At 47.8% G+C, this 22,644-nt stretch overlaps 1 protein-coding gene across 1 annotated transcript in view; it reads right to left on the bottom strand.

Annotated features, from left to right (window-relative positions):
* Window positions 1-8,114: 8,114 nt before the first annotated feature.
* Window positions 8,115-22,644, bottom strand: part of LOC119945793 — a 39,254-nt gene continuing 24,724 nt past the window's right edge. The window contains 10 exon segments of the mRNA XM_038766977.1: window positions 8,115-8,432; window positions 9,585-9,693; window positions 9,802-9,907; window positions 10,037-10,318; window positions 10,444-10,707; window positions 11,695-11,748; window positions 12,383-12,655; window positions 14,473-14,850; window positions 14,951-15,065; window positions 15,227-15,308. Coding sequence (XP_038622905.1) covers window positions 8,247-8,432; window positions 9,585-9,693; window positions 9,802-9,907; window positions 10,037-10,318; window positions 10,444-10,707; window positions 11,695-11,748; window positions 12,383-12,655; window positions 14,473-14,850; window positions 14,951-15,065; window positions 15,227-15,308 — 1,849 coding nt within the window. The 3' untranslated portion in view covers window positions 8,115-8,246.

The raw sequence follows: 22,644 nt of genomic DNA, 5'->3' as shown, positions 1-22,644 counted from the left end.
CGGAAGGGAGAGCAGGGTCCATCCTTGACCCCATCCAAACTCCACTGCCCTAGCCCCTGAACCCCAGTTTCCTCTCTGGAGGGGCTCATGTCCTTTAAGTCTAGTACCCCCATTTCCACTGTTCCCTTCTCTCTCACCACAGTCAGCACCCCAGCCCCCAGGGAAGAGAACAGGAGGAAAAGGTCTGTAATAACCTCCCTGGTAATTTCCTAGGATGCCAGAACCCTCTCTGAATGGGGCTGGGATGTGATGTGGAGGCAGGGGGTGGATTTAGTGATCTCAGAAGGTTCTTCCTGCCCTGGAAGAGTTGGAGATCTCTAGGTTCTCCATTGGTTTTCTTTCTGGGCCTTCAGAGAGGATGTGGGCCCCCAAACCTGGCAAAACTCTTCTCTCCCCTTGCTTCTGGGCTTCTCCAGAGGTTTGGGTTTCCCGGTGAGGGGTCTTGGGTGGCTCTGGGCATCCCCAAACAAACTGGACCCCAGGTCTAGCCTAGAGAGGCCTAATCTTTCAGACCGGCTCTGGCCCCATGGAGTTAGTATGGAGGACTTGGAGTAGGGGTGTGTCTTGCAGTGAAGGGAGACTCATAAAGGGGTAAATACCACGTGTGGGAAAGCTTCTTCTGCACTGGGCATTCAATGATGGTGGTTTGTAAATACCAAGACAAGAGGAATAAAATAAAACGTGATCTTGGGTAAGTCACTTAACTTCTCTATGCCTCTGTCAACTCATCTTTAAAAGGAGGACTAAGACTGTGAACCTCATATGGGACATGAATTGTGTACTAGATTATTGTGTCCTAGATTATTGGCTTGTATCTCCCCCAGCACTTAGTACAATGCCTGGCACATAGTAGGCACTTAACAAATACCATAGAAAAATAAATGAACTGCGGCAGTTGAATTTTCTGAAAGGACTTACTGTGTTGGAATAGCTATCTTACGAAGTCTCGGAAGGGAAACAAGGAGATCAGCCAGGGGTCCACTCCCACAACCCTGCCCTTCTGATGGGGTTGTACTTAACCCAGCTCAAAGAAATGGGAGAGGCAGATTGGGGGTGAGGGTGGGGAAGTGTCCTACTTCAGTAGTCAGAACATACTTTTGCTGCTCCTATCAGACAGACCACACAGCTTTCTTCACGTTCAAATTCTTCCTCAAATGCAACCCTATCGCTTCCACAAGTTTTACCCCAATTAATTTCCCAGCCCCCTGAGACGTGTCATCCCTTCAGCCAACTCTAGCACTTGTGAACTTGTTTATGCCCCCACTTAGCCCTCATGTACCTATCAATCAGTCGAGGTCAGCTTATTTATTTTGACCACTGTAGTTGTAAATATTTTGGTTGTCCCCTCATTAGAGTGCAAGCTCCTTACTATTCTGCGCTTCCCAAATGCTTAGTACAGAGCACTGCACCAAGTGGGTGCTTAATAAATGCTGCTGCTGCTACTACTACTACTCATCTAACTCCCTCCTGCTGCATTTAACTTCCCCCCCTCATCTCTGCTTCTGCAGAGAACAAACCCTTGGTCTAAAGTTCGATGGTGGCTGGGGCGAGGGGAACAGGAAAGATGAGGGGTAGTGGGGTAGGGAGAAGGATCTCTCTCAGGAAGAGGGGAAGTAAAGGGCCTGGATGATAATAATAATAATAATAATAATAATTGTGGCATTTAAGTGCTTACTATGTGACAGGCACTGTAATAAGCACTAAAGTGGATACAAGCAAGTTTGGTAGGACAATTCAGAGAACTCCCCTCCCACACCTCAGCACCTCTCTTCAGAAAGTTTGATGTAGCTGGAGAAAGGCTACTTTGGAGGGTTTGAAACCCATTACTCAGTGTTTTCTATCCATAGAGCCGGCATCGAGTCTGTGGTCCGGTCCTTCTATACGTGAGCTCACTGTGGGCAGGCAACACTTCTACCAACTTTGTTGTATTGTACTCTCCCAAATGCTTAATACACTGCTTTGCACAAAGTAAGCACTCAATAAATACAATGGAATGAATTAATGAATGCTCTAAACACATAAGCGCTTAACAATAATAATAATAATCATTATTATTATTATGGTATTTGTTAAGCACTTACTATGTGCCAAGCACTGTTCTAAGCACTGGGGTAGATACAAACCAATCAGGTTGGATACAGGCCTTGTCCCACATGAGGCTCACACTCTTAATCCCCATTTTATAAATGAGGTAACTGAGGCACAGAGAAGTGACGTGACATGCCCAAGGTCACAGAGCGGACAAGTGGGGGAGCTGGGATTAGAACTCACGACACCTGACTCTCAAACCTGTGCTCTTGCCACTAGGTCATGATGCTTCCCGTCAATAATTGATGATGATGATGATGATAATAATATGATGATGGCATTTATTAAGCACTTACTATGTGCAAAGCACTGTTCTAAGCGCTGGGGGATACAAGGTGATCAGGTTGTCCCATGTGGGGCTCACAGTCTTAATCCCCATTTTACAGATGAGGTAACTGAGGCTCAGAGAAGTTAAGTAACTTGCCCAAGGTCACACAGCAGACATGTGGCGGAAACGGGATTCAAACCCTTGACCCCTGACTCCAAAGCCCGTGCTCTTTCCACTAATCCACGCTGCTTCTCTGGGTGATGATGATGAAAGATCAAGAAAGACAGGAAGGAAGAGATGGGACCTTGTCTCAACCCAAAGAGGCAGGAGAGACCCAACCATGAGCATCTCTGAAAAGAACAGAGAGGGAGAGTGGGGGTTGTTGAGCCTGGTTCTGGGTTCTGGCAGGAGAGTTAAGTGAGAGCTGGGTGGTGGAAGGCAGAACTCCTGGGACCAAGGGTGGAGGGCTGGGGGAGGAGAGGTCAAAGGAGAGCCAGGAGCAGGATGCCTGGGTTGCACTGCAACTGGAATAGATTTAGAGGAGGGAGACTTCGGACTGAGTCCTGGGGCTAACACTTTAATTACCAAGGCTCTTTCCGCCCCGTCTACCTTCTCCTCGTCAAGGGCATCTCTGCAGGGATAGTTCGATCTGTACTTCCCAAGCGCTTAGGATAATAATAATAATAATAATAATAATAATGGCATTTATTAAAGCACTGTTCTAAGAGCTGGGGAGGATACAAGGTGATCAGGTTGTCCCACAGTCTCCATCCCCATTTTACAGATGAGGTAACTGAGGCCTAGAGAAGTGACTTGCCCAGAGTCACACAGCTGACAATTGGCGGAGCCGGGATTTGAACCCACGACCTCTGACTCCAAAGCCCGGGCTCTTTCCACTGCTTCTCAAGTGGTAGGGAAACAGTGCGGATAGAGCTCTGCGCACAGTAAACACTCAATAAATACGATTGACTGAATGAATGAATGTTTGGACGGGGACCTGGTGATTTAGAGTTCTCTGTCTCCCCCTTCTAGACTGTGAGCCCACTGTTGGGTAGGGACCGTCTCTATATGTTGCCAACTTGTACTTCCCAAGCGCTTAGTACGGTGCTCTGCACTCAGTAAGCGCTCAATAAATACGATTGATTGATTGATTGATTGATTGGACGGGGACCTGGTGATTTAGAGTTCTCTGTCTCCCCCTTCTAGACTGTGAGCCCCCTGTTGGGTAGGGACCGTCTCTCTATGTTGCCAACTTGGACTTCCCAAGCGCTTAGTACAGTGCTCTGCACACAGTAAGCGCTCAATAAATACGATTGATTGATTGATTGATTGATTGATTGATTAGAGTCGCTGGCCCTTTAATACTCTCGCTCGGTTTCTCGCGCGCATGCGCGCGCCGTTGCCCCTCCGCTGCGATGATGTCGACGTTTTGATTGGCTGGATCCGGCCAGGAGGCGGGACGAATGACGGAGGTGCTTCGCGGCCTGAACCGACAGGGGGCGCGGCCGAAGGAGCAGGCCCGGGGCGTTTGGGCGGGAAGAAGGGCGAGGCCGCCGGGCCTCTGATGGGCTGGGAACTCCACACCCTTCCACGTGCCCTGGGGGGTCATTCGGTCCGCGAGGCTCTCCGAATTGCCCCAGGGCTGCTAGCCCTCCTTGTTAGAATAATAATAATAATAATGGCATTTATTAAGCGCTTACTCTGGGCAAAGCACTGTTCTAAGCGCAGGGGAGGTTACAAGGTGATCAGGTTGTCCCACGGGGGGCTCACAGTCTGCATCCCCGTTTTACAGAAGAGGGAACTGAGGCCCAGAGAAGTGAAGTGACTTGCCCAAAGTCACACAGCTGACAGATGGTGGAGCCGGGATTTGAACCCATGACCTCGGACTCCAAAGCCCCGGCTCTTCCCACAGAGCCAAGCTGCTTCTCTGCTTCTCTGCTTCTCTTGTTCCCGCCCTTTCACCCAACCTTCCATCCCCAATCTCCTCACTACCCCATGTCCCTTCTTCTCGCCCTCTTGGCTTGGCATCCCTTCTCCCAGCCAGCCTCCCTCAGTTTCTCCCCTCAGCCACCCCCATCTCTCTCCAGTACCCCTCATCATCTCCTAAGTACTCCCTTCACCACCTTTGTATTCCCTGATGCCTCTCCTTTCTTTCAGCGTCTCCTCCCTCCTTTGAATCCCACTTCTTCTCCCTCAGCATCCTCTGCTCCCTCTCAGCACCCCCTCCTCCAGAGTATTTCCTCCCCCTCAGGCCTCTTTAGCCTCTTCCGGCAAGCACCCCACCATCCCTCCTTAGCCTTCGCCCCTTCAATAGTAATAATAATAATGATGGCATTTATTAAGTGCTTACTGTGTGCAAAGCACTGTTCTAAGTGCTGGGAAGGTTACAAGGTGATCAGGTTGTCCCACAGGGGGCTCACAGTCTTAATCCCCATTTTCCAGATGAGGTAACTGAGGCACAGATAAATTAAGTGACTTGCCCAAAGTCACACAGCTGACAATTGGTGGAGCCAGGATTTGAACCCATGACCTCAGACTCCAAAGCCCGGGCTCTTTTTCACTAAGCCAAGCTGCTTCTCACCGTTGCCAGGCTTTCCCTCCCTTCAAGCTCTTACCTCCTTCCCTTCCCCATAGCACCTGTATATATGTATATAAGTTTGTACATATTTATTACTCTATTTATTTATTTATTTATTTATTTTACTTGTACATATCTATACTATTTATTTTATTTTGTTAGTATGTTTGGTTTTGTTTTCTGTCTCCCCCTTTTAGACTGTGAGCCCACTGTTGGGTAGGGACTGTCTCTATATGTTGCCAACTTGTACTTCCCAAGTGCTTAGTACAGTGCTCTGCACACAGTAAGCGCTCAATAAATACGATTGATTGATTGATTGATTGAAGCTCTCCTCACCATCCTGACCCTTTGCCAAAGGCCTCTTCTCTCCACTCCCTTCCCACCTTCCCATAAAAGCTAAGGATGCTACTCAGAGACTAGGAAGTGCTCCTCGTCCCAGAGACCGAAGGGAAATGCTGCCAGCAGAGGAGGCGGCCCAGCCCCTCCCCTCCGCCTCTTGGAATCCGCTCATCCTCCGAGAACCCAGGAGTTCTGCCTTTCCAGAATGAGCTAAACTTGGATGATTTTCACCATGGATCCCAGCAAGACCTCTGCCAGGTGAGGCAGGTCGTGATGGGGGTGGAAGGAAGGAGGAGGAGGAGGATGGGAGAAGTGTTACCTGGAAGGTTAAGTGGGGATGAATAAGGGAGGAGACTAGGGCGGAGGAGATGGAGTAGGGAAAACAGGAGTGGGCAAACAATCGGGAATCAACCTCCAAGATCGGAGGTTAGCACTTTAGGCAACTGTCTTCCCCACTCTAGGCAGCTAGAAGGTCTTGCTGTTTTTTGACAGCCATATTTCTATCCATTCCAGAGGCTTACAGTTGTGGCGGAAAGTTTTCCCCCTCTAGACTGTGAGCTCCTTGTGGGCAGGGAATGTATCCACCAACCCTGTTGTATTACTCTACCAACCGTGTAGTACAGCGCACTGCACACAGTGAACGCTCAATCAATACGATCGATTAATCGATTTCTGATATCTAATCTCAGCCGTTCCTGATCCCCATCTTCTTTAAAATAACCTTTCTCCTCTCAGTTTGTCCTCTGCCATTCCTCCAGGCTAAACACTCCAATTTGCGCTTTGCTCTTGTCCCAGGTACCATTCCATTTTACACTGTAGTTATCTTCGCGACTCTCCTCTGAATCCTCACCCAGATCTCTTCATCTCTAAGTGGCCAAGCCCAGAAGTGACTAGCCAGGGTTGAAAAAACACGGAATGAAATGTGAGGATTGTCTCTTTCGCCACTTTTTATCCCTTCCAGAAGCGTGCTTGCATTTACTCACGGGGATTCATTGTTGTCTCTTCTGTGGTTTGTGGACCACCAAGACCACAAGATCCTTCTCAGCCTTCTCAGTAGTCACTCTCAGCCAGTCTTTCCCCACCTCGGACGTAAGTGGTTTGCTCTTCCTCATGCAGTTCAACTCCCAGTTCTTGTTGCTTTTTTTCTTCCTTCAGAGCTCTCTGTTCAGTCACAGCCAAATCCTTAATATTTCTCTCACCACAGAGCCCTGGGGTGTGTGCTAAACTGAGTCCTGAGATTTCCTGTATCCCCTTGTGTAACCCCACTGGGTAACCTTGGGCAAATCACCTAACTTACCCATGCCTTAGTTTCCTCGACTGCAAAATGGGGATTTAATACCTGATCTCTTTCCTACTAAGACTACAGGCCTCCTGTGGGACAGGGACTTGTGTCCGAAATGATTCACTTGTCTTTATCCCAACACGTAGAGCAGTGCTTGAAACATTGTAAGTGCAGAAACAAATTGTTATTATTATTGTTATCTTTCCAAGATAATAAGGCTCAAATCCTTACTCCAAGGGAGAAGGGTTGGTACTGTCCATGGTTCTGTAAACAGGATCTGTGTACCTCAAATAGGATCAATTAATAATAACAATAATAATAATAATAATGGCATTTATTAAGCGCTTACTATGTGCAAAGCACTGTTCTAAGCGCTGGGGAGGTTACAAGGTGATCAAGTTGTCCCACTGGGGGCTCACAGTCTTAATCCCCATTTTACAGATGAGGTAGCTGAGGCACAGAGAAGTGAAGTGACTTGCCCAGAGTCACACAGCTGACAATTGGCGGAGCTGGGATTTGAACCCATGACCTCTGACTCCAAAGCCCATGCTCTTTCCACTGAGCCACGATACTTCTTCAATTGTGGCCCAGGCAGCCAGAAACAGAACCATTTGCCATTTCCCTTCTCGAAATTCAGTGATTGATCCAGTACCTCGTGCGCTCCTTGGATTAGGTTGGGATTGGCTTGACCCGGGGCCCTTCTAAGGCCCCATCTGTTCCCATCTATAGGAAATCCAGAGGATCCGCACCAGCCCCGTCAAATCCTCAGACCCAAAGACCCAGGGAAAATTAGGTCCAGGTGGTTCGATGTACCCCAGGGTTCTATTGGATCCAAGAACCCCCACCCCCGAGCCTTTATTCCCTCAGAATGGCCACCCTAAAATCCCATTTGTAGATCAGAACTCAGTGTCCATTCACCGGGCTAATCTTTGTCAGTGGCTGTAGATTCCTTGGAGAGTTCTGAGCATGGCTGGTCATCCCCCCGCTTGTCTCATCCCTCCATTTATATCCAAGAAAAATATTGGACATTGCCTTCCCAAATGCCCCCTCCCACCTGTGAGAAGTCAGAGGGAAAGGCCTTTACTCTTCTGTCAGGGGACTCCAGGAGCCACTGATTATTGGCTGATGTGTGTACATGTATGTGTGGGTGTGTGGACCTCGGCCTAGCAGATGGAGCAGAGAAGGATTCTAGGAGGGAAAGTAGGCCTCTCGTGGAGCTGGGACTTCGACAATCTCAAAAGCCTCATCTTTTCCCTTCTCGTCTCCCTCTTTTTCTTCCTTTTCTCCCACTCCCTTCTGCATTGCCCTGACTTGCTCCCGTTATTCATCCCCCAACCCAGCCCCATAGCTCTTATGTACGTATCTGTAATTTATTTATTTACATTAATATCTGACTCCCCTTCTAGATTGTAAGCTCATTCTGGGCAGGGAATGTGTCTGCTTATTGTTCTATTGTACTGCCCCAAGCACTTACTATAGAGCTTTGCACACAGTAAGCGCTCAAGAAATACGATTGAATGAATGAATGAATGAACCTCTAGGAACAATAGTGCCATCTCATTGTCCTCATCTTTATTCCTTCCCTACAATCAAATCCTAACCCAGCCCTCTCCCCATTGCAAAGCTGAGGCCGCGAGCCCCTCAGATCCGTCAGCCGGGGCTGGTTCTCTATCCGTCCCTCCTCTCCCCTCTTATCTGAAATTAAGCTCTGAGTATTCAGTAGAGGGGGTCTTGGCTAGCTGGACTTCTCGAGTCTTCCGCCCCAGAAACTTGAGAGAAGAGTAATGCAGCTCATCTCCCCTCACCTCAGATCTGCAGATGGCAGCAGGGGAATGGGGGATGCATGGGTTGTCCGGCCTGGATTCTCGATGCTGGTCCTGGGAGGAGAGAAATCAGTCAGTCAGTTGTCAGTCAGTCAGTCATATTTATTGAGAAGCAGCATGGCCTAGCAGAAAAAAGCAGGGGCCTGAAAGTCAGAGGACGTGGGTTCTAATCCTGGCTCTGTCACTTATCTGCTGTGTGACCAGGGGAAAGTCACTTCACATCTCTGTCCCTCAGTTACGTCATCTGAAAAATGGGGATCAAGACTGTGAGCCTCATGTGGGACAGGGTCTTTATCCAACCTGATTACCTTATATCTACCCCAGACCTTAGAACAGTGCTTGGCACATAGTAAGCGCTTAACAAATACAGTAATTATTTTTATTATTATTGTTATTGGGCGCTTACTGAGAAGGGGTCTGTGAGCCCCATGTGGGACAGGGACTGTGTCCAACCCAATTTGCTTGTTTTCACTTTAGTGCCTGGCACATAGTGAGTGCTTAACAAATAGCATTATTATTATTATTATTATTATTAAGGACTCACAGTGGGCTGTCTGGCTTCCTGGAGGGACAAGATCAAGGTTGAGAGTCAGAATTCTTGGCTTTTATGATGGTTCTAGGGAGACACAAGTGGTGGGAGCCAGAATCTGTGGAACTGGAAGGCTGGGCTCTGGAGAGACTGGGTGTCTGAGTTTGAGGAGGGGAGTAGAATCTCTCAAAGCCAGTTTAACTTCTCTGGGTCTCAGTTTCCCCACTTGTAAAATGGGGATTCAATACTTGTTCTCACTCCTACCTAAACTGTGAGTTCCATGTGGGATGGGACTGTGTCTAACCTGATTAGCTTATACCTACCCCAGCTCTTAGAACAGTGCTTGATGCATAGTAAGCACTTTACTAATGCCATAATAAATACGCAGCGTGGCCTTGTGGAAAAAACGCGGGCCTGAGAGTCAGAGGACCTGGATTTTAATCCCGGCTCTGCCACTTGTCTGCTGTGTGACTTTAGGAAAGTCACTCACCTTCTCGGTGCCTCAGTTACCTCATCTATAAAATGGCGATTTAGACTGTGAGCCTTATGTGGGTCAGGAACTGTGTCCAGCCCGATTATCTTGTATCTACCCCAGCGCTGAGTAAAGCGCTTGGCGCATAGTAAGCGCTTAACAAATATCATTAAAAAGTGGGAGCAGGGCATGTGGAATCACTCACAGGTGGGAGGTCATTGGAGACCAAGTTGATGTAATCAGCCTCAGTATTGTCCTGCAACTTGGAGGCCTCAGTCGTCGAGCCCCCTCCTTTTTTCTTCAGCATCTTCACCCTGAGGAAACGGCCCCATGTTTTCTCCTTTCCCGAGGAACCTGTCTTTCTTTTGGTCCTGCTCCTGGCCCCGGGCTCCCACCTCCTTCTCCCTGTAGCGAGGACTCACGTGAAGAGGAAGAGGCCGAGGGAGACCAGAACCGTGATGCCAACTCCATAAATGATTCCCTGACTCATCCCCTTGGCGTATTGATTCATGAGAGAAGTCTTCAGATCTGGGGAGAAATAAGAGGTCAGAAACACACTTCCTTCCCAGAAACCGGGGAGCGGAGATACCCCGCGCTGTCCCCTCCTCAGCCCCTCTCTGAATCTGTCCCCTCTCTTAGGACTTTCCGGAACCTCACCTGGTCCTGGCAGTAAGGTGAGAGTGTGGGCCCCGTGGGGATTGGAGCCTTCACAGCGGAGGCTAAAACCATCATCCAGCTCCCACTTCAGGCTTAGGGTGCTGACGGTCCAGAGTCCAGACTTAGTGGAAGATACTTGGGGGTTTCCACTGCTGTTCCCTTCCATAGCTTCCCCCCCAACCCACCAGCGCAGGGATGGGGGTGGCTTAGCCTGAGTGGAGCAGTTGCAGTTCAGGCCCTCCAGGTCCCAGAGACAAGAGGAATTGAGTAGGCGAGGGGGGTCTGAGGGAAGAGAAGGGAAAGGGGTAAACCGGGTTGGGTGGAGGAGAGAGTTGGGTCTTCTCTGGTCCAGAATCCAGAACTCATCCCGCCCTCTGCCTCACCACATCCCGGCCGCTCCCACTCACAATGTACAGAAAGATTCAGGGAGACATTTCTGGTCCCTAGTGGGTTCTGAGCGTGGCAGGTGTATTCTCCTTCATCGTCTTCCCCAAGATACGGCAGCAGGAGCTCCAGGACCCCGGGGTCCCAGGAATGGGAAAGCTTCAGGCCTCGGCCCTTCCGGGTCCATCTCAGGTCCGCTGGGGGATTGCCTTTGCTACTACAGATTAGACGGAGGGACTCCCCTTCCAGGGCGGTCAGAGAGGAAGTGGTCCCTCGTAAGTCCCAGGCTAGAGAGAGACAGAGAGACAAAGAGACAGAAAGGGAGATGGGTGGGGGGAGAGAGAGAGAATCCAGAGCCTTGGAATGAGTTGCCATTTTTTATGGTATTTATTAACCACCCCCACAGCACTTACGTCCATATCTGTAATTTATTCATTTGTATTAAAATCTGTCTCCCCTTCTAGAGTCTAAGGTCATTGTGGGCAGGGAATGTGTTTATTGTTGTACTGTACTCTCCCAAGCACTTAGTACAGTGTCCTCAAACAGTAAGCACTCAATAAATACAATTGAATACAATTGAATGTGCCAGGCACTGTATTAAGCACCTGGGTAGATATAAGATAATCAGGTTGGACACAGTCCGTGTCAAACATGGGGCTCCCAGTCTTAATCCCCATTTTACAGATGAGGTAAATGAGGCACAGAGAAGCATAGTGACTTGCCCGGAGTCACACAACAGACAGTTGGCAGAGCCAGGAGTAGAACCCAGGTCCTTCTGACCCTTAGGCCTGTGCTCCATCCATTAGACTACGCTGCTTTCCTTCAATTCAACTTCACATTCATGGACAAAGGTGACTCGGCTTCCAGGAGCCAGGACCTATTTTTCCTCACAACACTCATATTCCGCCCTTATCCTTCTCCATTGAGCTCCCCCTCCCGCGGCTCCCATGCCCCTCCATCTTTCTCTGGCCCTCGACAGAGAGGCATGCTGAGACCCAAGTGGTTTTACAACCCGGCTGTTGGCATTCCTTTCAATCCATCGCCCCCACAGCCAGGACAGATTCAACCTAGGAATCCCCGTGCTTAGGAATTGGAAGTGGTTCTGAGTTTGACTCCCCTCCACCCCACCCACCAGGTCTAGCTCCAGATGAGGAGCAGAAACTCAGTCAGAGACGGGGCTCCTCCTGGGGAGTTTGGGACCGGAGTGGAACAGGTTCTAGGCTCCCTCACTACCTCCGTGTCCTGGGCCACAGTGACCCTGCCCCCCGGCTCACCTGTACTTGTTTGATTTTCCCAGAGAGCTTGAATGGTTAGATCCTGGGGAGCGTCTGCAACAGAAACATGTGGTCAACTCTAGAAAAGGGATTTCTGTCCCCCGCCCTGTACTAATTATGTTGTATCGTGCTCTGTCAAGCCCTTAGTACAGTGCTCTGCACATAGTAAGTGCTCAATAAATAGGATTGATTGCTCCATCTCCCTTCTCATCCCATATAGCCAAGGAGTCATCCCCTTTCTGTAAGCTCCCTCTAGGCTGTAAGCTCACTGTGGGCAGGAAATGTATGTGTTTATTGTTATACTCTACTCTCCCAAGTGCTTACTACAGCGCTCGGCACACAGTAAGTGCTCACTGAGCCTGGCTGTCTGGCTGACTTCCTCATGCTGAAACACAATTGGCTTTGAGGGGTGGGATGAGGGCACCCTCGAGAATGCAGGCTCTTTGGATGGCTCCACCACTTGTCTGCTGTGTGACCTTGGAAGCCATTTAACTCCTCTGCGCCTCAGTTTCCTCATCCATAAAGTGGGGATTAAGACTGTAAGTCCCATGTGGTACAGGGACTGTGCCCAACCTGATTATCTTGTATCTATCCCAGCGCTTAGTACAGTGCCTGGCACATAGTAAGCACTTAACAAATACCAAAAAAAAATCCTCTGGGTGCCAGGGATCTCCACCTCAGGACTCACAGGAGACGTTGAGCCGGACGGTTTTCTCGGCGGTCGCGGCTCCAGGGATCGTCACCCTACAGGTGAGGTTGGTGCCGTGGTCCTGGGGTCCGGGGGTGAAGAGGAACACGGAAGACTGGGGGGTCCCGGGGCACTGATAGAGTCCTCTCCATATCCAGGAGAAGGTGGGCAGCAGCGTCCTCCCACAGACCCAAGGCGCTGAGCAAGTCACATTTACGGGGTGCCCAGATTCCAGGGTCTCTGGGATGTCGATCTCCGGCACCTTCGTCAAGGCTGAGGAAGAACAGAGGAGAGTTCATTCATTCATTCATTCATTCAATCATATTTATTGAGTACTTACAGTGTGCAAAGCACTGAACTAAGAGTTTGGGAGAGTACAATACAACAATAAACAGACACATTCCCTGCCCACAGCGAGCTCACGGTTTAGAGGGGGAGACAGACATTAATATAAATAAACAAATAAATCATATTACATTACAGACATGTAATAATAATAATAATGGCATTTATTAAGCACTTACTATGTGCAAAGCACTGTTCTAAGCGCTGGGGAGGTTACAAGGTGATCAGGTTGTCCCGCAGGGGGCTCACAGTCTTCATCCTCATTTTACAGATGAGGTAACTGGGGCACAGAGAAGTTAACTGACTTGCCCAAAGTCACACAGCTGACAATTGGCAGAGCCGGGATTTGAACCCATGAACTCTGACCCCAAAGCCCGGGCTCTTTCCAGTGAGCCACGCTGTACACAAGTGATGTGGGGCTGGGAGGCGGGGATGAATAGAGGGAGCAAGTCAGGGCGACCCAGGCCCGGGGGAAGTGGCCAGGGAAGGTTCTTACCCATCCCAGCCCTTTCCCCTGCAGCTGCTGCTGCTGCTCTGTCCACTCCCACGGGAATGTCTCCCACACCCTGGAGAAGCAGAGTGTGGGCCTAGTCAGAAGGACCCGGATTCTAATCCTGTCTCCATCACTCGCATGCTGTGTGATGGAGACTGTGAGCCCACTGTTGGGTAGGGACTGTCTCTATATGTTGCCAACTTGTACTTCCCAAGCGCTTAGTACAGTACTCTGCACACAGTAAGCGCTCAATAAATACGATTGATTGATTGATTGATGTTGGGCAAGTCACTTTGCTTCTCTGGTCCTCAGTTTCCTCATCTGCAAAGTGGGGATTCAATACTTTTCCTTTCTACTTAGATTGTGAGCCCCATATGGGACCCAATTATCTTTTATCTACCCCAGCACTTAATACAGTGCTCGGCAGATAGTAAGTGCTTAATAAATACCAGTGTTATTATGATGATGACAATGATCTTATATCTACCCCAGTGCTTAGTACAGTGCTTGGCACATCGTAAACTTTTAACAAATACACATTCATTATTATTATGACAACAATGATCTTGTATCTACCCCAGCACTTAGTTCAGTGTTTGGCACAAAGAAAGCGCTTAATAAATACCAGTATCATGATGATGATCTTGTATCTACCCCAGAACTTAGTACAGTGGTTGGCACATAGTAAATGCTGAACAAATACCACAGTTATTATTATTATTATTATGGTGATGATGTTGTATGTACCCTAGCATTTAGTTCAGTGCTTAACACATAGTAAATGCTGAACAAATACCACAGTTATTATTATTATTATGGTGATGATGTTGTATGTACCCTAGCATTTAGTTCAGTGCTTAACACATAGAAAATGCTTAATAAATAAGAGTATTATTATGTTAATGATGATGATCTTGTATCTACCCCAGAGCTTAGTACGGTGCTTGGCACATAGTAAATGATTAACAAATACCACAATCATTATTATTATAATGATGATGATCTAAAATGGGGAATAAGACTGTGAGCCCCACATGGGACAACCTGATTATCTTGTATCTACCCCAGCGCTTAGAAACAGTGTTTGTCACATAGTAAGCGCTTAACAAATACCGTAATTATTATTATTGTATCTACCCCAGAACTTACTTCAGTGTTTGGCACCTAGAAAGCACTTAACAAATACCACAATTATCATTATCATCATTATTATTATTCCTATTCCACCCTTCCAAAGCCCCGAACTCCTCACCGGTCACATTGACAAAAACTTTGTACTCCAGGAACTCATATCTCAGACGTAACCCCTTCTCCACCCTGAACAGGTACTTCCCGCTGTCTCCGAACCGGGCATAGTCAATACTCAAGGAGCAATTGTCCATCTGCGGGTTTCCAGCCAGCTTGAAGCGATCCCGGCTCCAGTTCTTCACTGGTCGACTGGGGTCATTGGTGGCCACGGGATCCCCTTTACTGCCATCCTCTTCTTGGAACCAGTAAGCGAAGGCTTCATTGGTGTTCTGGAAGCTCCAGGGGTAGATGAAGGTACAGGGGATAAGGACACAGAGGCCCACTTCTACCGTTACCGAATTGGGAATGTCCAGCTGAAAATTCTTATCGTGGGACAGGGACCCTGTGGCGGGAGATAGACAATCATCAGTGCTCCCCATTCCTTGACCCCCGGATTCCCCCAGGCCTCGGCCTCCTCAGCGACGTTCCCCGGCCCCACTTACCTCCCCAGAACAGAGGCATGAGCAGCAGTAACATGTCCGGGGAAGAAGAGAAACCGGGAGGACCAGAAGATAGCGCGCGCGAGAGAGGGGGCCAGGCTTCCTTCCCGGGTCTGACTCAGACTCCAAGCCCCATTGCTCCAGTCTGTTGGGCTCAGAGGGAAAGTGAAGTGGCGACAGGAAACACAGCCTGGTGCAGCCCGTGGGGACTGATGTGTGAAGTGAATGGGAGGCGCTCAGTTCTTCAGAAACATGCGGTGTGGTGTGTAGCGAGCTTACCCTGTGACTGCGATAAAGCCGTCGGATGCACCCTACGCTGAGGTTGTCCAGACTTGGGGAGACCTTGGACCTGGAGGTGGAACTGGGGAGCGGGGAGAGGGGCCCTGTCTGCTCCAGGAACCATGCAAAGGCTGGGGTCTCTAGCTGAAGGAGAGCTTCCCCAACGCCCCCCTATGAGAATGGGGAGGGCGTGGGAGATATTTCTCCCTTTTCTGAGGAAGAGTAGAGGAGGAGGGGGAGGAAGAAGAAGTGAAACCTTCAGACAAAGCAGTTCTGCACTAGGGCACTCCATCTGCAAACGATGGTGAGGGGTCATGTCCCTCAGCCCTCCCTTTTCTCTCATCTATCCTTCCCCTGCCCAACTCTCCCATTCTTAGGGGCCCGGACCAAACCTCCCTCTGGTGGGTTGGCTCTGTCAGCCTCTCCTTCTGTTGCTGACCCCTGACCCTCAGTGCCTTCCCCTAAACCCCAAAGTCCCAGCATCTACATAATTATAATGGTATTTGAGTGCTTACTATATGTCAGGCACTGTACTAAGCCCTGGGGTGGATACAAGCAAATCGGGTTGGACACAGTCCCTGTCCCACAAAGGGCTCCCAGTCTTAATCCCCATTTTCAGATGAGGTAACTGAGGCCCAGGGAAACGAAGAGACTTGCCCAAAGCCACACAGCAGACAAGTGGTGGAGTCAGGATCAGAACCCAAGACCTTCTGACCCAGGCAGGTGCTCTATCTACTACGCCATCCTGCTTCTTTTTTTATGGTATTTGTTAAGAGCTGGGGTAGATACAAGTTAATCAGGTTAGACACAGTCCCTGTCCCACATGGAGCTCACAGGAACTGAGGCACAGAGAAGTTAAGTGACTTATTTGGGGTCACCGAGAGGACAAGTGGCAGAGCCAGGATTAGAACCCAGGTCCTCTGGCTCCCAGGCCCGGGCTCAATCTACTAGATTGTCTTTATCTTCCCTGTGGGAAGTTGGGACAAGGCCCCCCCCCCGCCCCCCAACCCCAGGAGAGGCACAAGCTCTTGGAGACGACAGGCTTTGGGAACTTCAAAATCCAGGAGGGGGAAGGGGTTGTGTTTGAAGCTTTCTTGGGGTGCCACTTCACCCCTCTGCTGGAGTGGGAGTGAAGGGAGAGAATCAATAAATACAATTGATGATGATTTGTGGGGCGGTGGGTTTTTGAGGAGGAATAAAAATGAGCCCCTTGGGGCTGAAGGATAAGAATGGTTTGCCTTCCCTATCCAGGACTGTGGCAGGCCTGGATAAGCCAGGGACAGGAAGCAATCCTGAGAAGCAGCGTGGTTTAGTGGAAAGAACACGGGCTTTGAAGTCAGAGGTCATGGATTCAAATCCCATCTCTGCCAATTGTCATCTGTGTGACTTTGGGCAAATCACTTAACTTCTCTGTGCCTCAGTTACCTCATCTGTAGAATGGGGATTAAGACTATGAGCCCCCCGTGGAACAACCTGATCACCTTGTAACCTCCCCAGTGCTTAGAATAGTGCTTTGCACATAGTAAGTGCTTAATAAATGCCATTATCATTATTAATCCTGAGAAGCAGTGTGACCAAGTGGATAGAACATGGGTCCGGAAGTCAGAAGGACCTGGGTTCTAATTCCGGCTCCGCCACTTGTCTGCTGGGAGTCATTTCATTTCCACTCTGCCTCAGGTACCTCATCTGTAAAATGGGGATTAAGACTGTGAGCCCCATGTGGGATAGGGACTGTGTCCAATCTGGTTTGCTTGTGCCTCCTTCAGCACTTAGTACAGTGCTTGGCACATAGTAAGCATTTAACAATACTATTATTATTATTATTATTGTTATTATTATCACTAATCGAGGACCACAACCTCTACCTCTGGCTCTGCTGGCTGTTGTCAGCTCTTTTCCCCATCTGACATGTCACTCTCCCATCCCGTCTCTGATCCCCACCCACGGGAAACCTTCAGAGGTGAGAAGCAGCATGGATAGAGCAAGGGCCTGGGCGTCAGAAGGACCTGGATTCTAATCCTAGGTCCGCCACTTGTCTGCGTGTGACCTTGGGCAAGTCAATTCACTTCTCTGGGCCTCAGTGACCTCACCTGTAAAATGGGAATTAAGCCTGTGAGCCCTGTGAGGGACAGGGACTGTGTCCAACCTAATTACCTTGTATCTACCCCAGCACTTAGTACAGTGCCTGGCACATAGTAAGCACTTAACAAATATCATTATTATATGTCCCTCAGGGCACCGAGGGCCCAGGCCAGGGGTCTGCTCATCATCATCATCATCATCATCACACAATCAATGATATTTATTGAGCGCTACTGTCAGTCAGTTGGAGTTATTGAGTCCTTACTGTCTGCAGAGCACTGTACTAAGTGCTTGGAAGAGTAGACTGTGACAGTAGAACAGACACATTCCCTGCCCAAAACGAGCTTACACTCTAGAGGGGGAGACAGACATTAATATAAATAAATAATTTGCAGATATGGACATAAGTGCAGTGGGGCTGGGAGAGGGAAATGAATAAAGGGAGCAAGTCAGGGCGACGCAGAAGGGAGGTGAAGAAAAGGAAAAGAGGGTTTTGTCAGGGAAGGCCTCCTGGAGGAGATGCACCGTCAATAAGGCTTCGAAGAGGGGGACAGTAATTGTCCATCAGATATGAGGAAGGGGGGCATTCCAGGCCAGAGGCAGGACATTGGCCAGAGTTTGGTGGGGAGATAGACAAGATCGAGGTCCAGTGAGAAGGTTAGCAATGGAGGGGCAAAGTATGCAGGCTGGGTTGTAGTAAGAGAATAGCGAGGTGAGGTAGGAGGGGGCAAGGTGATTGACTACTGTGTGCAGAACATTGTATTAAGCACTCGGGAGGGTACAGTACAACTGAGTTGGTAAACATTTTCACTGCCCACAGTGTAGAGGTCAGCGATCTGGCCTTCCTTCTGAAGTTCTACCGAAGAAATGTGGCCTATTGGGAAGGAGCCTGGGGCCTGGGAGTCCAAGGACCTGGGTCCTAATCTCAGCTCAGCCACTTACCTGTCCTGTGATCCTGGATGTTAATATAAATAATTTACAGATAGGGACTTAAGTGCTGAGGGGCTGGGAGAGGTAGATTAATTAAAGGGAGCAAGTCAGGGCGATGCAGAAGGGAGTTGAAGGAAAGGAAAAGAGGGTTTAGTCAGGGAAGGCCTCTTGGAAGTCACTTCTCTGGGTCTCAGTTCCTTCATCTGCAAAATGGGGATTCAGTACCCGTTCTCCCTCCTACCTAAACCATGAGCCACATATCGGGCCTGATCATCTTGTATCTACCCCAGCGCTTAGTACAGTGCTGGGTACATACTAAACACTTAACAAATACCACAGTTATTATTACTACTAGGAGCAGTGCACCACCCAAATGATAACCTCGTGAAACAGGACTGGACCTTTTTATTTTATTTTATTTTTTTGGTATTTGGTAAGTGCTTACTATGTGCTAGGCAATATACTAAGCTCTGGGGTAGATACAAGATAATCAGGTTAGAAACAGTCCAGACCTTTCAAAACTACAGTATTCTGAAGTTGACACATCAACTTTCCGGGTTCTCCCCATAACATTTGCCCAAACTCTGAAGATGAATCTAGAAAGCAAAAGTATCGGGCTCCTGCTGTTTGAGTGAAAATGTCACTCTTTAAGCGGTATTCATTAAGCTCTTACTGTATGCCAGGCACTGTTCTAAGGACTGGGAGAGATAAATAAGATAATCAAGTTGGACACAGTCCATGCCCCATGCGGAGGTCATAATCCTACTCCCCATTTTACAGATGAGGTAACTGAGGCACAAAGAAAGTAAATAATGTGCCCAAAGTCACACAGCAGACAAGTGGAGGAGCCGAGATAAGAACCCATGTTTTCTGACTCCCACACTCTTGCTCTATCTACTAGGCCACGCTCCTTTTTTTCTAAGAATGGGAAAACATTCTCCTTAGACTCCTTATTCCAAGTAAGCCCTCCTCTCCTCTTCTCCCACTCTCTTCTGTTCCGCTTTCGCTTGCTCCTTCATTCATCCTCCCTCCCATTCCTACAGCACATATGTATATACCTGTAGTTTATATTAATGCCTGTCTCCCCCTCTCTACTGTGAGCTTGTTGTGGGCAGGATTGTGTCTATTACTATACTGTACTCTCCCAAGCACTTAGTACAGTGCTTTGAACACAGTAAGCACTTAATAAATACGGCTGAATGAATAAATGAATGAAAGTAAGTTACCCTATCCTGTACTACTACTGCTATTATTCCCATTCCACTGATGTGTCAGCTTTCTTGGTTTTCCCTGACATTTCCAATTTTACTATTCCCTTAAGGTTAATGGTCCCATCTTTTGAGCCTGCATTACAGGATGCCATCTTTTCTAAGCTCAATTTCAGAGCTGGTGGGTAACTTCCCCATGCTTCGCATTCCCCTTGGTAGCTCTAGTTTCAGTTCCTTCCCGTGACTTGTAAACACTTTAAAAAATGAACTCCAAGCGTTAAGATATTTGAAGTCTGAAATGGTCACAGTACTTGCCTCTGCAGTATTAAATGGTATAGTTCCCTCCTTATGATTAAAACTGTACTGATGAAATTACGAGAACCTGCAATTGGAATATTGATTCCGATGAATGATCCAAACTGTCAAATAGTATTGTACTCTCCCAAGCGCTTAGTACAGTGCTGTGCACACAGTAAGCACTCAAATATTATTGATTGATTCATCTTTAATCTGTTGTCTGTTTTGGACAGACTGTGTCTAGCTAAAACTTTACTGCTTTCAATTTACTCCTTGTATCATATATATTTTCGTGGATTGCATATTTAGTCAACAACAAATATCGTGTTTATTTTAGGGTTTTATAACTTACTTGGAATATACTCAGTTTTTCTGCTCCGCTGTAGGTTTCCACAGCACTTCCTGAAAGATCTGTTCCCTTCCTGCCTATCCAGTCTTCTCAGTCCCTCTGTCAATCAAAAGTATCTATTGTGCACTACTATGTGTAGAACACAGTACCAAGATTTTGGGAGAGAACGCCAGAGGTGTGGTTCCTGCCCTCGTGGAGTTGAGAATCTAATGGAGGAGAGGTAAGCTTTTGTAAATAAATTAAATACATATTTTAATGGTATTTTGTTTATTATAAATTATTTATTTATATTAATATCTATCTCCCATTCTAGACTGTAAGCTCATTGTGGGCAGGTAACATTTCATTCATTCAATTGTATTTATTGTGCTCATACTGTTTGCAGAGCACTATACTAAGCGCTTCTGCCAACTCTGTTCTATTGTACTCTCCCAAGGACTTAGTACAGTGCTCTGCACAAATTAAGGGCTCGATAATAATAATAATGGCATTTATTAAGCGCTTACTATGTGCAAAGCACTGTTCTAAGCACTGGGGAGGTTACAAGGTGATCAGATTGTCCCACGGGGGGCTCACAGTCTTCATCCCCATTTTACAGATGAGGCACAGAGAAGTTAAGTGACTTGCCCAAAGTCACACAGCTGACAATTGGCAGAGCCGGGATTTGAACCCATGACCTCTGACTCCAAAGCCCGTGCACTTTCCACTGTGCCGCGCTGCTTCTCTAAAAATACCATTGATTAAAATAGTGGAAAAAGAAGGGAAAACAGAGATATAACATGTATAAGCAAGAATATAACAGTATGAAGAAGAAGTAATCTGACCTAGTGGAAAGAGCATAGGCCTGAGAGTCAGAGGAGTTTTTTTTATAGTATTTGTTAATCAATCAATCAATCAGTCGTATTTATTGAGCACTTACTGTGTGCAGAGCACTGGACTAAGCACTTGAGAAGTACAAGCTGAACTTCCCTTGTTAAGTTCTTGTTAAACACTTATATGTATCAAACACTGTTTTTAGCCGTGGGGTAGATAAAAGTTAATCAGGTTGGAGATAGTCCCAGTCCCACGTGGAGCTCATAGTCTAAGTAGAAGGGAAAACAGGTAGTTAATCCCCATTTTGCAGTTGAGGAAACTGAGGCACAGAGAAATAGAGTGACCTGCCCAAGCTCACACAACAAGCAACTGGCAGAGCTAAAATTAGACCCCAGGTCTTCTGACTTTCTAGCCTGTGCTCTTTCCACTAGGCCATGCTTCTTCTCTGAGTTCTAGTCCCGGCTCCGCCTCTTGTCTGCTGTGTGACCTTGGACAAGTCACTTCACTTCTCTGTGCCTCATTTTTCTCTTCTGTAAAACTGGGATTAAATAATAATAATAATAACAGGAATGATGGCATTTGTTAAGTGCTTACTCTGTGCGAACCACTGTTCTAAGTGGTGTGGGGGGATATAAGGTGATCAGGTTGTCCCACTTGGGGCTCACAGTCTTAATCCCCATTTTACAGATGAGGTAACTGAGACACAGAGAATCAATCAATCAATCAATCAATCATATTTATTGAGCGCTTACTGTGTGTACAGCACTGTACTAAGCACTTGGGAAGTACAAGTTGGAAACATATAGAGACAGTCCCTACCCAACAGTGGGCTCACAGTCTAGAAGAAGTTAAGTGACTTGCCCAAAGTCACATAGCTGACAAGTGGCGCAGCCGGGATTAGAACCCATGACCTCTGGCTCCCAAGCCCGTGCTGTTTCCACTGAGCCACGCTGATTAAATCCTACTCCCTGCTATTTATACAGTGAACCCCAGATGGGACAGGGACTGTGTCCAAACCGATTGATTATCTAGACCCTACCCCAGTGCTGAAGCACAGTCTTTGACACATAGTAAGTACTTAATTGTTATTATTATTATTTAAATGAGTAAATATTTGAAAATATTTGAACTCAGTTATATCATTGGTAAAATGGGGATTAAGACTGTGAGTCCCATATGGGACATGGTATGTGTCCGACCTGATCAGCTTGTAGCTACCCCAGTGCCTGGAACAATGCCTGGCACACAGTTGAGTGCGTAACAAATGCCATAAAAACAAGCAAAACAAATCTACCACAGCATTTAGTACACGTAGTAAGCACTTAAGAGATGCCATTTTTTAAAAAAGGGAAGCAGGAAGTAGTCCTCCTCTCAATAGTCAATCAATTGCTGGATTTATGAGCTCTTTGTGTGCAGAGGGCTGCACCATTTTTTTAAAAAAAGGAAACAGGAAGTAGTCCCCCTCTCATAGTCAATAAATAACTGGAATTTATTGAGCTCTTACTGTGTGTGCAGAGCTCAGTAGTATGTGCTTGGGAGACTACTAGAGGAGTTGGTAGATTCCCCCCCGCCACAAACACACTTACTTTACGTAAAGACTGCGGTGGCCATGGCTTGGAGTGAGAATGTGGGAGCCCCCCAAGCCACGTTGAGGGGAGAGCGGGGTTAAATCATGAACTTGTTGTACCTCCCCTGAGATAAGGGGCTCTCCCTGCCCTCCTTGGGGGAGGATCCCCCCC

This window comes from Tachyglossus aculeatus, chromosome 26, assembly GCF_015852505.1.
Source record: "Tachyglossus aculeatus isolate mTacAcu1 chromosome 26, mTacAcu1.pri, whole genome shotgun sequence".
Classification (NCBI taxonomy): Eukaryota; Metazoa; Chordata; class Mammalia; order Monotremata; family Tachyglossidae; genus Tachyglossus; species Tachyglossus aculeatus.
This window is presented reverse-complemented; position numbering and strand designations above follow the sequence as displayed.